At 39.3% G+C, this 14,709-nt stretch overlaps 1 protein-coding gene across 1 annotated transcript in view; it reads left to right on the top strand.

Annotated features, from left to right (window-relative positions):
• The window catches only part of pde4dip (phosphodiesterase 4D interacting protein), a 72,189-nt gene that overhangs the window by 2,027 nt on the left and 55,453 nt on the right, over window positions 1-14,709 (top strand). The window contains exons 2-3 of the mRNA XM_053242411.1: window positions 5,249-5,301; window positions 6,507-6,574. Of these exons, the coding sequence (XP_053098386.1) occupies window positions 5,249-5,301; window positions 6,507-6,574 (121 nt within the window). The remainder of the gene's footprint in view (window positions 1-5,248; window positions 5,302-6,506; window positions 6,575-14,709) is intronic.

The raw sequence follows: 14,709 nt of genomic DNA, 5'->3' as shown, positions 1-14,709 counted from the left end.
TCCTTTTAATTATGTCATCCTTAGAGCCGAGTGATTCACACTCATCAGATAAGTGTGGGTTGAGACAAAAACAGTGACGAGACGGTGTGAAAATTAAATCCTTTTGTTTAAAATGATACTATAGTAGTATTTGCTTTAGATCAGTCAACATACAAACATAATCATTTCTTTAAATCTATAACATTGACCAAACAGTTACCTTTTTTTTGGGGGGGTGGAAAGTACAGTGGATGTAAAAAGTCTACACACCCCCAAGTTTTTGTGATGTAAAAAATTAAACCAAGATAAATCATATCAGATCTTTTTCCACTTTTAATGTGATATAGCAACCAATGACATTCAAGTGAAAATCAGATAGAAACATTTAAGTGGAAAAAAAGAAAAAGAAAAGGAAAAAAATACAGAAAGCCGGTTGTGTAAGTGTGCACACCCCTTAACTAATACATTATTAAAGCACCTTTTGCATGTAGTACAGGACTCAGTCTTATTGGGTCTCCCAGCTTAACACACCTTGATTTGCCCAGTTTTCATTTCACTCTTCTTTGCAAAAATCCTCCAGATCTATCAAATTGTGAGGAGATCTCCTGTGCACAGCCCTCTTCAAGTCATTCCACTGGTTTTCAATAGGATTTCGACCTGGGCTCTGACTGGGCCATTACTAAACTTTGAACTTCTTCTTCTAAAGCCATTCCTTTGTTGATGTGGATTTGTGTTTTGGGTTGTTATAGTGATGGAAGATAAATATTTTCTTCATCTTAAGCTGACCTGCAGGTTTTGTTCCAAAATAGACTGCTATTTAGAGCTATCCATGATTCCCTCTATCTTGACTAGAGCTCCAGTCCCAGCTGAAGAGAAGCAGCCCCAATAGCATGATGCTGCCACCACCATGCTTCACCGTGGGAATGGTGATGGTGATAAAAAAACAAGCTCTCTTGTTTTTGTGCCAAAATATATTTTAGAATTATGCCCAAAAAGTTATACCTTGGTCTCATCAGACCATAACACATTTTGTCACATGGTTTTAGTAAAATTTAGATGGGTTGGCATGGGGTTTTTTTTTTTTTTTGTAAGAAAGGACTTCTGAAGGGCTTCTAGCCACCCATAGCTCAGACAGGTGAAGAATAGCAGAGAGTAATCGCACATGCAGGGAGGGAGCAGTACTTGCCGGATATTCTTGCAGCTCCTTTAATGTAGCTGTTGTTCTCTTGGCAGCTTCCCTGATATGTTTTCTTCTTGTCCTTTCTTTAATTTTGGAGGGACGTCCTGTTCTTGGTGATGTCAGTGTCGATGATGTTCACAGTGTTCCAGAGAGCATCTAGTGTTTTTGTACCGTTCTTCCTTCATCTTTATTTGGCGTTAATCACAATCACTAATTCCTTCTTCCGAGTTAAATAGAATGCAGGATGAAGCACTTTTGTTTGAAGATGCTACAAATAAAAAGTCAATTATGGAAGTGTGTTCTGTTTAGCTGTTTTCGAGCAAGCTGCACCAATTTGATTTATATGAAGTCATATCTAAATAAACTAAATTTAATGAGCCATGTTTCCGTCCTGAAGAAACAAATCCTATAAACAAAATGCTAAAAGAAATGAATCAAACGCTAAATACAGGACTATCAAAATGAATAAAATTGCATCAGAGATATTTTTATGTCAGTTATGTAGTAACCTCAGAAAAATGCACAATAATCTGCTGTCCAAGACTCTGCACCCAGGTCAGAGCTTTACGGTGCCGCTTGTATGTATTACTCAATTAATGGACTAACAAATTGATAAAGAGCCATATCTAATTGTAATTTTTTTGTTACTCCTCTAACTACTGTACTTGGTATAATCATTGATAGTGTTGTTATTGATATTGATTATCTAACTGCAAATCAAGAAATTTTCAGGTTGTTACACTTAAATTTGCACACACTCTGACCAGATGCAAGTTTGATCACACCGAAACCCCAAAGATGAGTATGATGAATAAGAAATCTTATTGGTGAAATTAGCAAAGGCTTTTGTTATCATCATAGAGGAACGAACACAACTTCGATGAATAAGGGGCAATATGAAGTCACTAATATGACATAGGTTATGTCAACAAGTCAACGAGAATGAAAGGGATATGGCCAAAAGTGTGTGTACACCTGACCATCTGAGCCTTCCCCAAACTTTTGCCACAAAGTTAGAGGCACATGATTGTCTAGAATGGCTTTGTATCTATGATGTAGCATTACGATATCCCTGTGCACAAAGCGAGCTCCATGAAGACATGGTGTGTGAAGGTTGGAGTGGAAGAACTCGAGTGTCCTGCACAGAGCCCTGACCTCAACCCCACTGAACACCTTTGGGATGAACTGGAACACCGACTGAACCCCAGACCTCCTCACCAACATCAGTGTCTGATCTCACTAATGCTCTTGTAGCTGAATGAACACAAATCCCCATAGAGACGCTCCAAAATCTAGTGGAAAGCCTTCCCAGAAGAGTGGAGCTTATTATAACAGAAAATTGGGGAACAAGTCCATATTAATGCTGTGCCTTTGGAATAGGATGTTCAGCACATATGGGTCTTATGGTCAGGTGTCCACAGACTTTTGGCCATATAGTGTAGTAATGGTGCAACAGTGGTAACTAAGCTATGACTCCAGTTATGCTGGATCCACTGCAACCCTGGTCAGGACAAAGCGATGACTGATGATGAATGAATAAATAAACATTTGGCAACAGGAGGTGAAATAACTATTACAGATGCAAACACAGTTGGCAAAGTTAAGCGAAGCAGTTTAGCAACTATCAGTGTGAGTGAGAGAGAGGGGCAGGGTTTTTTCTAACTAGGAAACATTATGTGTTTTTTGGTTCCACATTTTCATTCCTACTCATAGCTCCTGAGCTAGTTGGTGATAAAATCATGCAGATGAGATATGAGATGACTTAACCTAAAACATAACTGTGCAACAGGAATGCTTTTTGAAACTAACAGCATTCAGCAACAGAAAAACCTGGAAGTATGTTTGTGTGTTTTTTTATGTCAAAGGTTGATACTTCCTACTCAACCAATCAGCATTTGCTATTGCATAGCAATATTCTAGGAATATAAACAATGAAGAATTTGAATTGAACAGATAAATAAAGATAAGAATAAAGATAATTATCAAGTTTTTAAAAATTAATTAATTAATTAATTTTGCAAGAAAGCCTTCCAGAATATTTCAGACTAGGTGTGTGCATCGGGATCCTGCAGGCCAAAACAAGCTCATGGGGAGGGTTGCCAGGTTTTAGCAAAACTCCTACCCCAACTCAAAAAAACACACAAGGACAGATACATTTTTTTTCTTTTTCTCAGTCTTTTTGAGGGGAAAAAAGTTGACAGTGGTGCTCACTTTCATTTAAAACCCATCCTTTCCCACAGTTGCATATCTGTAATACATTTGGACTGCACTAGCTATACTCAACACACCTTACAAAAGCTGTGCTTGACAATGAAAATGTGCCATTTAATCATAAATGTAAACAATTAAAAAAATAAATTCTTAAAATTCTGATGTGATGATTAACTGATTGAATAAATTTGAGGGGAAAAATAGCTTAATTGTTTTATTTGCTGGACTGTCCTTTAGAAGCTTCAAGTAATAGACAGAAACTTACTGAAGAAAAAAAAAAAATCCTCGAAGCAAAGAATACCAAAATGGTTCTTCCCATAACCCTTGCTGTGCATTTGTACTGTGTCCACTGATCCATTGCTCTTCTTGCTGGTGTAAGCTGATACTTTCTTCTCTGGAATTAGTGTGATGCTGATTTCTTTGTTACTGAAAATTCTTGCTAATTTGTGAGTGAGCATGTTTTTGTTGTGACTCAAATTAGAAGTTAGGTATGTGCCTGTGCAAGCTCATAAAGTTTGGCAGCAAAACAGTTCATTTCAGATACTGTTCCAAAATTTTGGTTTCTTAATTATTATTATTATTTCATGGTAAGTTTCACAACAGGGTGGCCCAGAACCTTCAAACCTAATGTGGATTTTCTTGGTATTTTGTGGCATTCAGCTGAAATACAATGCACCTGGCCAGAATGATTGGAAGCCTCAGGTTAAACTGGTGTAGCTTTGTGTTGCAACTCAGCAGTGCATGCATACACTTGTTTGGTATTAACTATTGTACTGAAACTAGTTTATTTACATCAAACTGGGTGAAAAGTCTGCAATATAAAAGGATAAAAAAAAATCTATTTTTTTAATCTGAAGAGAAATAACAGACATCACAATGTCCTAATTACAGATGATCTCTCTGAAAGATATTTCCACTAAATTCCTTCTATAGAAAATAGTACATTAGCATAATCATTTAATTTGTGTGAGGATCTCATAATGCACTACTGACAGACTACTGAAAGATTTCTGAGATTTCTCCATAATGACCTAAATGAGACATGGAGTAGAATGAGTTTCTATTCAGACATACATTAAATGGCCAAAAGTATGTGGACACCTGACCATCACACCCATATGTGGTTCTTCCCCGAACTTTTGCCACAAAGTCTGAAGCACACAACTGTATAGAATGTCTATGTATATTGTATCATTACAATTTCCCTTTACTGGAACTAAGAGACCCAAACCTGTTCCAGCATGACAATGCCCCTGTGCACAAAGCGAGTTCCATGAAGACATGGTGTGTGAAGGTTGGAGTGGAAGAACTCGAGTGTCCTGCACAGAGCCCTGACCTCAACCCCACTGAACACCTTTGGGATGAACTGGAACACAGACTGAACCCCAGACCTCCTCACCAACATCAGTGCCTGATCTCACTAATGCTCTTGTAGCTGAATGATCACAAATCCCCACAGCCACACTCCAAACTCTAGTGGAAAACCTTCCCAGAAGAGTGAAGCTTATTATAACAGCAAAGGGGGAATAAATCTATAATGGGATGTTCAACAAACACATATAGGTGTGATGGTCAGGTGTCCACAATCTTTTGGCCATATAGTGTATATGTCTGATGTGAATATAGAGGAACTGGAAAAAAAGTATAATATAATTATGTATATAGCTACGTAACTGTATAGAAGAGGCCTATGAAAGAAAAACATCTTCTAGCAAAATATAAATCTGGTAAGACTTGGGTCATGAGAGATAATCCAGTGGCTGTTTCACATAAATATTAGAGAATATTGCTTAAAAGTGGTTTAAAAAAAAAAATAGGGCCCATTATTATTAGAAAGTAAACAAGATTAAGAGAATAACTATGTCATTCTTTTCCCAGACACTGCAATGGGAACAAAGAGGCCATTCCTAAGAGCAGAACTCATATGAACGGTGAGTGTTCAGCCCCACTGGCATCTCTGTTCACATTGCATTTCACTTCTTTCAGTCTGCCACTCCTTTATAGAGATGAACTGATGGTATTTCACATCTACACATATTTCACATGCAGCAGTTCAACACTCAGTCACTTTTCCAGACTCTGACTCTCTCTCTCTCTCTCTCTCTCTCTCTCTCACACACACACACACCTCATTTTCACACCGCCTAACATTCCTCTTCTACCACTGTGTCAGTATGCATTTGTACTTTTGTTAATAAGCTCCTAATGCTAATGGTTAAGAGTTACGTGTGTGAAAATTCTACTAAATAATGCTCATTAATATAGTCACTCTTCTGGCCTGACACTGAGCAGCGTTTCTTTACCTTGCGCAATGCCCTGGTGGAGCTCTAGGCGCACTTCCAGTACACATCACTGGCACATATTAAAAAGACCTTTAATAAGTCCTAATGAGGTCTGTGCATGGGCTTTTTTTTTTTTAAAGAACTGTAAGAAGTCCCTGCTCTGCCAATACTGCCTGTGATTATGCACCCAGGGACCTCTCTTCTCCTCCTTTTTAGGAAAAAAAAGAAACACATCATTGTAGCCCACTGAGGCCCTTCCTGGAAGTTTCCCTGGTGGCTTTTTTTCATGGTTTGGCACTATTCAGCTGTATACTCCTGGTTCTGTTTATAGAAAGCTAGATGTGCATATGAGTGATGAGCTGACTTTTGTGTCCCCTCATACCACTATATACATAAATCTTAAATTAAAATGTTCATTGGGGTGCCGCCTGGTACACACACTTCCTTTTGTAATCAGTGGATCAGCAGGTTGTTTTGGTTTGTGTTGGCATCCACATGCACTTAAAAGTCCTTTTGTTCAGTTCATTACATTATTAAAGGCAATGTGCATGTAATCATATAACACGGTAGAACGGCAGCATTCAGTTATATTGGCAGAGCACATACCAAGAGTACTGGCTATTAGCATGCTAGTTAACAGGCTAATTACAATAAATCTATTTTGTGGTTTACTGAGTTACTGAAATGGCCCAATGTGGACAATGGTAGGGGATGAATAAGCATATTTACCGAATAAGTAATAACTTCAAGCAACACAATGGTCACATACAAATAGATTTTAAATGAACTGCAAACAAATATGACAATATTACAATTATGAAGTATCATAAAGTATGAAAATATATCACACACAGATTTCTCCAGCGATGAAACTGAGAAAGGACCTCCGCTGCAGACCCACAGCCTGAGGGAGTTTGAGAAGGTAGGTTCTTGTTTCTGCCTTTCTGCGTCCCGACCATTTCCCTACCAGCTTGTGGAAAAGATTTGTCAGTTTTCACAGTGCGGTTATTTGAGTTTTGTATGTTTTGAGCACGTATGTGGAGACGGAGCTTCCAAGTTCACAGTTTGCAACAATGAGGAACTTGTTTTGATGTTTAAAAAAAGCGCCCATGCTCTAAAACATTCAACACGATCAGTATCATCAGCTGCATCTCATCATTTAGTATGTGATTTTCTCTGAGTAATTTTTTGCTTCCATACCCAAAAGACATGGTGAAAAATAAAATATCAGCACTGGCAAGTTCTTTCAAATCTTGTCACTTCTGCTCAAACTCAGCTTCACAGTGAAAGATTGCTGGAATCCCTTCAGCTTCCCAAATACGACTATCCAAATGGGTCTGATTTGCTAAGACCCTCACAGCTGGATTCTGTGGGATGCACAGCTGGGTTCTAAGGGACGTCTCCTGAGCAGAGGAGGATCAGCCAGGTCTAATGCACTGAACACATGACTGGATCTGCATGCAGAATGCCTTCTGGGAAGAGAGCCAGCGTATTATGGTTATGATATAACTTCAGTGGTGCTCCCTTCAATTGCTGGAGGCCTTGGTGGAAGGGTGCAATTTTTCTTTTTGGGGGAAGGCGAAAGTGTGTGCGTGTGTACGTGATTTTCTTTTCTTTGTACTGTTTTCATGGCTACAGAAATATATACATGGCATAGTCCTCTTTGTGCAGAAGAGACAAAAACATGAACTTCCATTTTCATTATTTTGACCTTGCAAGCGGCAAACTGATTTCTGTTGAGCTCTTGCTTTTCAAAAATGTTCATATTGCTGTTGTTTTATCACACACACATGCACGCATACAGATCAGCATTTTATTTCACGAAAACTAAATATGGTGTGTGTGTGTGTGTGTGTGTGTGTGTGGGTGGGTGCGCCATGCTATAAATAGACACCAGTGATTTTGTCCTGCTAGATGATAGAGAGAAATTTTGATTTGGCTTGAGCTAATGTGACACATTCAGTGTGTAACCTACTGTCTATGGATCTGTCAGTGTAAAGAGGCAATCTTTCCCTCGCTAGCTCGAAAGAAACACAATCTTGCCAAAATACCATTTGTAAATGTCAAACATCTCTGTGGTGTGATGGAGAACTAGTGGGGGGAAAAAAGTCAAAATACGCTTTCTCAAATAGCACTTATTGCTGTGTTTAAAAAAATATGCATATGGAAAGCATATGGCCACCTACGAAAACACTTTGGAATTGACCGCAAAAAACATTTAGACTGATATGAAGAGAAGGTTTGCATATAATTTTGTCTATTAAAACCTTAGGACAAATTATATTTGCTAATCTGTTATTTTGCCCTTATTACAAAGGTTTGCCAGGAAGCATGGATTTTTTGACAGGCTCTGTCAAGACCAGATTATTGCTTGCTTTTGCGGCCTGGCCGTGAAACGTTCAGCATGGAGCTGTCGCAATCAGAGTGGCTTTCGGGTACAGACAGAAAGCCTAAAATTACTTCGACTTGAATGTTGCTGGAGCATTAATATCTTTCTCTCGTTTTTTGTTTGTTATCCATGTAAAATTAGGTCACATTTTTAAGCACAAGTACAGCATAACCTTTGCAGCAGCTGGAATTTTTTCCCCCTACTGTAATACTCATTCGGCAACACAAAAAGTACCTCATCCTAAAATGGCTTAGGATTAAATGTACTACTGATGATTTGTATTTCTAAGCTGGTTATTCCTGAATGACTGTGTGGTGCCAGGCTGCTGGGACTGTTCCGTGGATAGCTTAACCTCCCGGATCAAACCAACTGATCCAGAGAGGAGGCATATAACAGCTAACATGTGGCCCTGCCTGTGGATCCTCTCCTGAGCTTATACATATGGAAATCCTTCCGTGCCCTCCAGCTTTTTTTCCCTTTCAACCATTACATTTGCTTTCCTCCAGCTTCCTCAAATTCGCCTGGATTGCTGGGTTATTATTCTCTGACATGAACGTGATACCTGATACGCTTGGTCTAAATTGCCTTCGTTTCCAATATCGTGCAGAACAGGAAAGACACAAAGGGGGTCAGGGAAGGCGACAGCGAGACATGGAAGGACATTTGGTGTGGAATTTTTTTTTATATATATATATAGATGGAGGAAAACCCGGTGTCGTGAGTACTTGCGCCTCCTGCTGGTGGACACGCAGCAGGCTATAAGATCTATCAGTGTTCAGGTTACTCGCTCTTATATTGTGCAGATGGAGCGAGAGAGTAAGACCAGACTGCTTAATTGAAGCCAGGGACATGCAGTAAATCTGTAGCCTTCATCAAAGGGTCAGAGCCACCATGCAGAGTAAATTATGGAGACAGTCATGGTTGATAATGATAATATAGTGTTCAGAGCTAATCTAGCCCATAGCTCTGTATGGGAGAGACGCACCGCCATGTTTTCTTTCTCCGTACAACACAGATCACCTCCTCTGGTGAATTAATTTTTTCATTGTTCTTTTTTCTTATAGATTTGGGGAAGAGCTGTTATTTGGAGAATGTAGTTTACAGATAAGGACCGTGAGCTTTTACACTGAGATCTAGCTGTGTTTGTGTGTGTGTTTTTGAATTAATAAGCTGTTCTCTGTCTTTTTTCTAATTTGTACATTTTTACTTTATTACTCCCTAAGGGCATATGGAAATAATTATAAATAAAAATGCACAGACGGAACGAGGGAAAAAAAAGATTTTTTATGAATCGCTTCGGCACTCAGTGGCCAGCGTAATGCAGCAATTACTGTATGGTAAAGCACTGACATTTAGTGAGGTCCAACAGCCTAGAAACCAAATTCTACTCTGTAAATCTTACCGCGCACCAGCCAAATTGTGCAGCAAAAGCAAGATAATAATGAAGACAGATTTCAAATTTGCAGATTTAATGGGACCTCGGATGATGAATGGGCCGCGGTCAAATTCCTGAGTGACAGCAAGATCGGCCTAGTCTTTTCCTCAATTGAAAATGCCACTAAATCATGGGGCAAACTGCTTTTAATTAAATGTAACCTGTCTCTCTTATGTGCCAGTTTTCATCCATCAACGTTCTGAGTCACTGTACAGACACTGCAGGCCGGACTTTAGGCCCAGCTCTGACCTAGCTCCTTCTCTCACAGCAGTCACACTCCAAACCATCTGTCTGAACCCCTTATTCCACTACATCACTTAGTTTTCCTCTTCCTAATGATTTCCCAAAATATATTTTGGAGGAATATTTCACCCTAAGAATGCTCACATGGCATGAATGTAGCATAGTGACCAGTTATTATGATCTCATTAGCACGCTAATTGGGCTCTGCTCATTTCTACTCATTATTAGTAATATTAGTATTTTTGGATGAGGTACATATTTTAAACATATAATTGCCTATATGTGATGGTTGTGTGTAGAAAATCTGAGACGAAAAAAGACCAGGTTAACAGATTGTATGTTTTTACAATGACTCACTTTTGTCTTGAATTGAAGTTCACGGCTCGTAAATCTTTTCCTGATGGGCCATTTGGCTTCTCTTTCTGCAACCTAGAAATATGTGCTGTATAAAGCTTTTCAGTTCCGAACAAATCTCTTTATGCTGGACTGTCAAGACAACGGCTTTGAAGTAAGAAAAGGGAAGGCTGACTCGTGACATGGCAGGTGTGTGTGTGTTTCTTTATGAGGCTGAGATCTGATTTAAGATTAAAAATTAATGATCTCAGCTAAATGTAAAAAAAAAAAAACATGCGATATCGTGTATCATTTTTCAGGCAGCTGTGAGATTTATGAATAAAAGTTTGGACCACAATTTTTATGGTTTTAGCCGATACATTTAAACGACCACTCCAGTAGTATTCTTGAATTCTTTTCCTGTGCAACTGGTATTCCTGGTTCTCATTACGGTTACGTTTTCATTTGTTCATACATTACAACACCGTCAGGTTGAGGAGAGCTGATGGAGTTGTTGGAACAGTTGGGTTTTTTTTGGTATCATCAGGCACAGTTATTTTAGAGACTGTAATGATCAGGTTGTAATGCAGGCGGTGATGAGTAACTCCATATAGGCGGGTGACGTTCCACTAGTTATTCTATAGGCGAGCATCAAGGACTTGAAATGAATGCAAACAGCTACAGGAAGCCAGTGGAGTCGAGTGGTACAATAATACACTACATGGCCAAAAGTATGTGGACACCTGACCATCACACCCATATGTGGTTCTTCCCCATACTGGTACCACACAGTTGGAAGCACACAATTGTATAGGATGTCTATGTATACTGTAGCATTACAATTTCCCTTCACTGGAACCAGGAGGCTCATGACGATGCCCCTGTGCACAAAGCGAGCTCCATGAAGACATGGTGTGTGAAGGCTGGAGTGGAAGAACTCGAGTGTCCTGCATAGAACCCTGACCTCAACCCCACTGAACACCTTTGGGATGAACTGGAACAATAAACTGCACCCCAGACCTCCTCACCAACATCAGTGTCTGATCTCAATTCAATTTTATTTGTATAGCACTTTAAACAGTATATGAAGTATGAAGTAGCTTTACAGAAATACTGATATAGATTTAGATTTTGGTCCCTAATGAGCGAAGCTGATAAAGGCAAGGAAAAACTCCCTGAAATGACATAAGGCCAATATTAGGGCAGTGGTAGCTCAGTGGTTAAGACATTGGGTTGCTGATAAGTAGGTTGTTAATTTAAAATCCCTGCAGCACCAAGCTGTCACTGTTGGGCCCTTGAGAGACCCAAGACCCTTAACTGACAACTGCTCAAAAAAAAGCACCAGCCAAACGAGATAAATGTAAATTTAAACTTTGAGAGAAACCAGACTTCTGGGTGACACTGGATAATAGGATTATAAATCATTACAATATATCGTTTCTTCTATTATTTTATTATTTTCTAACGCATGATGATTTTATTTCATACCATTGCTTCATTTCTCACTCTGATGCCCACTTTTCTATCGCAATTCACCTGCAGGTAATGATACTGATTTCACTGGGGATGTTTCTGTCCCCGGAGATGTGTATTGCATGTGAGATCATGTTTGGAGAACTCAGCCCAGTTTTGCGATCTCGAGCACTGGTCCGTGAGTGGCAGTAATCCGATTTCGAAAACCCTTCGTCTATTTTAACAACCACACTCAAGTACTTGCTCACTCCCGTGAAAACACTCCGACTACATATGAAACACAAGAACTGAACCATCAAACCCTTGTTAAATTGCTTAAGCCTGGCACAAATTATAGTACAGTGGGGTAAAAAGCCTTATTATGTGTTGTGGCAGGTACTGTGGGCCTGCTGCTCTAATGGAGAGCCTGTGAGGACTGGACTGGCTAGCAGTGTTTGTAAATACCACTGCAATTATCAGTAATGCGCCACTAATAAGAACCAGACGAGAGCTTATTTAATTTGTCAGGAAGGGTAAGATTAAGCAAAGTGATGGTCGTCCTCTGCCAGGACTGTTAGGATGTGTGCCTGAGAATTAGACGCCAGCACATTCACGTTGTTCTTGTTGCTGGTTTATTAAACTATAACCAGGCACTTAGCCAATCAGGAAATGCCGGCGGGTGGACACACTCTGGCTAATCAGATTTCAGATGGAGAATTTTCCAAAACTCTAGACTGGAATATGGCACACCGCTGGGTCGCAATAAATCAAATCAAGGTTTCTTTGTTTCCAACAAGAGCATAATGATATAATGTATCTTGTAAACTCCCAAAACAATCATTTTATTATGATGTATCCCAAAGCCAAATTAGTCCTGATGTTCTTATATTGACACGAGTCTTGTTTTTGTTTTCACTTGAAGAGATTAGTCGTAAATGACATAAATAAACACATTTAAATAAAGGCTTTATATATATATATATATATATATATATATATATATATATATATATATATATATATATACACACACACACACATAATGTAGTTAACTGAGTCAAAAGAGAGAAGCTGCTAGCTTATTTATATTTAGAATGTCTTGTTCAGTGATTATTTCAGGGATGAAACCTGTTTTGTTTCATAATTATAATTATAATCATAAAGGGCTATTTATAAATCTGCAGACATATTCGCCCTTGTCAACTAATCAAAACCAAATGATCATTTGGCTGTTTTGTTGGTTTTGTGTTTGTTTGTGTCTGTGTGTAATAATAGGATGTATGATCATTTTGACACTCATGAAGAAAATAGCTTTTTTTAAAGACACAAAAATGTAGCTTTTGATGAAAAAAAAAACTCCAAAGACTTTAACGTTTGGGGCTTTTGGTTAGAATTTGGATTAGTGTTAGGAGTAGAAGTGGCGTTATTTAGCTGCAGTAATACACACTTCATAACTCACAAAGAGTAATATAAGAGCGTGTGAGTACAGAGTGAGTATACAGGCAGAAAAGTGACAGGCAGTGCAGTGTAAACGACAGTAGGCCTGGATAAATTTACAGCAAGTATATTGGAAGTTACTTGACACTATGAAAAAAACCCAACAGACTTTTTTCCTTTTAAGAACGAACGATCCGAACTCGTCTCCTCCATTACTCTAGCACCCCCCTCTGGACTTACTGTACCTGTGCAACAGAGCAGCACTGATCACCTCCAGGAGTCATCGGTTGTCTCAGTGACATGCACAATCATTTATAAACTGGTGATGAACCATGATCAGCCATTAAAGCGAACAGAACACAACAGGATGCAGCAGTCAGGCATGTGAGGTGTGTGCTGTTCTCCAGGTCACTGCGGGACAGTCAGGACGTTTTTGCGGTGGCCTGTCTCAGACGGCATTTGTAAGACTTTATTTTGAAACGTGTTCTGCCGCTGGCGATTCCTCTCCTTTTTTAAAGAGTAAAGACTGCTTTTTGTTTCTGCATCCTGTTTGTTTAGCAACCACTCTCTTGATCGGGGCAACAGAGAGACCCAATAAGACACAGAGAGAGAGAGAGAGAGAGAGAGAGAGAGAGGGAATGAGAGATTTGGGCATATCCTGTTTCATGTCTGTGTAAGACAAAAGCGCTGGTTGGGAGAGTTGGCAGTGGTTTTGGTACTGGGTGAATTTGATCCCATAATTTAGACCCACCATAAACACATTGAATTAAAAGCAGCTTTGGGCTTTTGATCTGCGTCTAAGAAACCAATGCTCTGCTTGTCCTCGGTTAAACAGAATTTTGCCTCTAACATGAAAAAATGCAGAGGAGGCCCTGTTTATGGTTAGGTCTGGGAAAATGTTTTGCTGGATTCGTTCAGTATACACAGAGGTGAACAATGATGCATATTATTTTCATGTAATCCATGTTAGTTAGTTTGTGTAAGTCACAGCACTGACATTTTTAGCTCGAAAAATCAAATGTTTGTTTCTTATGCAGTTACTGAATAGTGATGTCATTGTGATAAGATTTGGATGCTGGAGACACTCACCTCAATCAGTGATGATTTTAGCCTTCAGAGTAAAAACCTTTAATTATAAGACTTGGAGGTGGAAGATGAACTCCTGTCTCTTTCACTCAGCCTTACTGGCCTCCACTGGCTTACTCAGGTCTATCTGGTAGCAGCAAAGCTTACTGGAATAAATGAGGCCTCCCAGTGACACACTCACAAACACACACACACACACACACCTCATCCCATTTTTCCATTTTTTTCCATTGAGGTCACTTCCTGCTTGGCAGATGGACAGACCTAGCACCTCTGAATGTGTTCTGGAAGATGAGAGAAAGGGAGAGATGGAAAAGGGGGGCACTGGGATTGAACGCCAAGCCTCAGATGTCTTGCCAGTGGAGTAACACTCCAAAAGCTTTCTCTCATTTTTCCTTTTGGTCGTCCTATATTCTCGCTGTTTAAAGAATCAGATCTTTAGAAAATTTGAACAGAACGCCATCAGTTCATCTTATCAATCAATACGGGAAGCAGTATTTGAAAAAAAAAAATAGGCAAACAAACAAACAAACAAACAAACAAAAACACAGAGACACCAAACTCACAATTGGAGCTTTAGCTCCTTTTCAAATGTGTTGGAAGGATAGGAAAGCTGATATGAGACAGGGATGGCTTGACGGTGTTCTCAACCAGCCCCATATGATGGAGTGACCCAGGCTTC

Source organism: Pangasianodon hypophthalmus, chromosome 19 (assembly GCF_027358585.1).
Source record: "Pangasianodon hypophthalmus isolate fPanHyp1 chromosome 19, fPanHyp1.pri, whole genome shotgun sequence".
Classification (NCBI taxonomy): domain Eukaryota; kingdom Metazoa; phylum Chordata; class Actinopteri; order Siluriformes; family Pangasiidae; genus Pangasianodon; species Pangasianodon hypophthalmus.
Note: the sequence above shows the minus strand (reverse complement) of the source record. Positions and strands in the feature narration are given on the sequence as shown.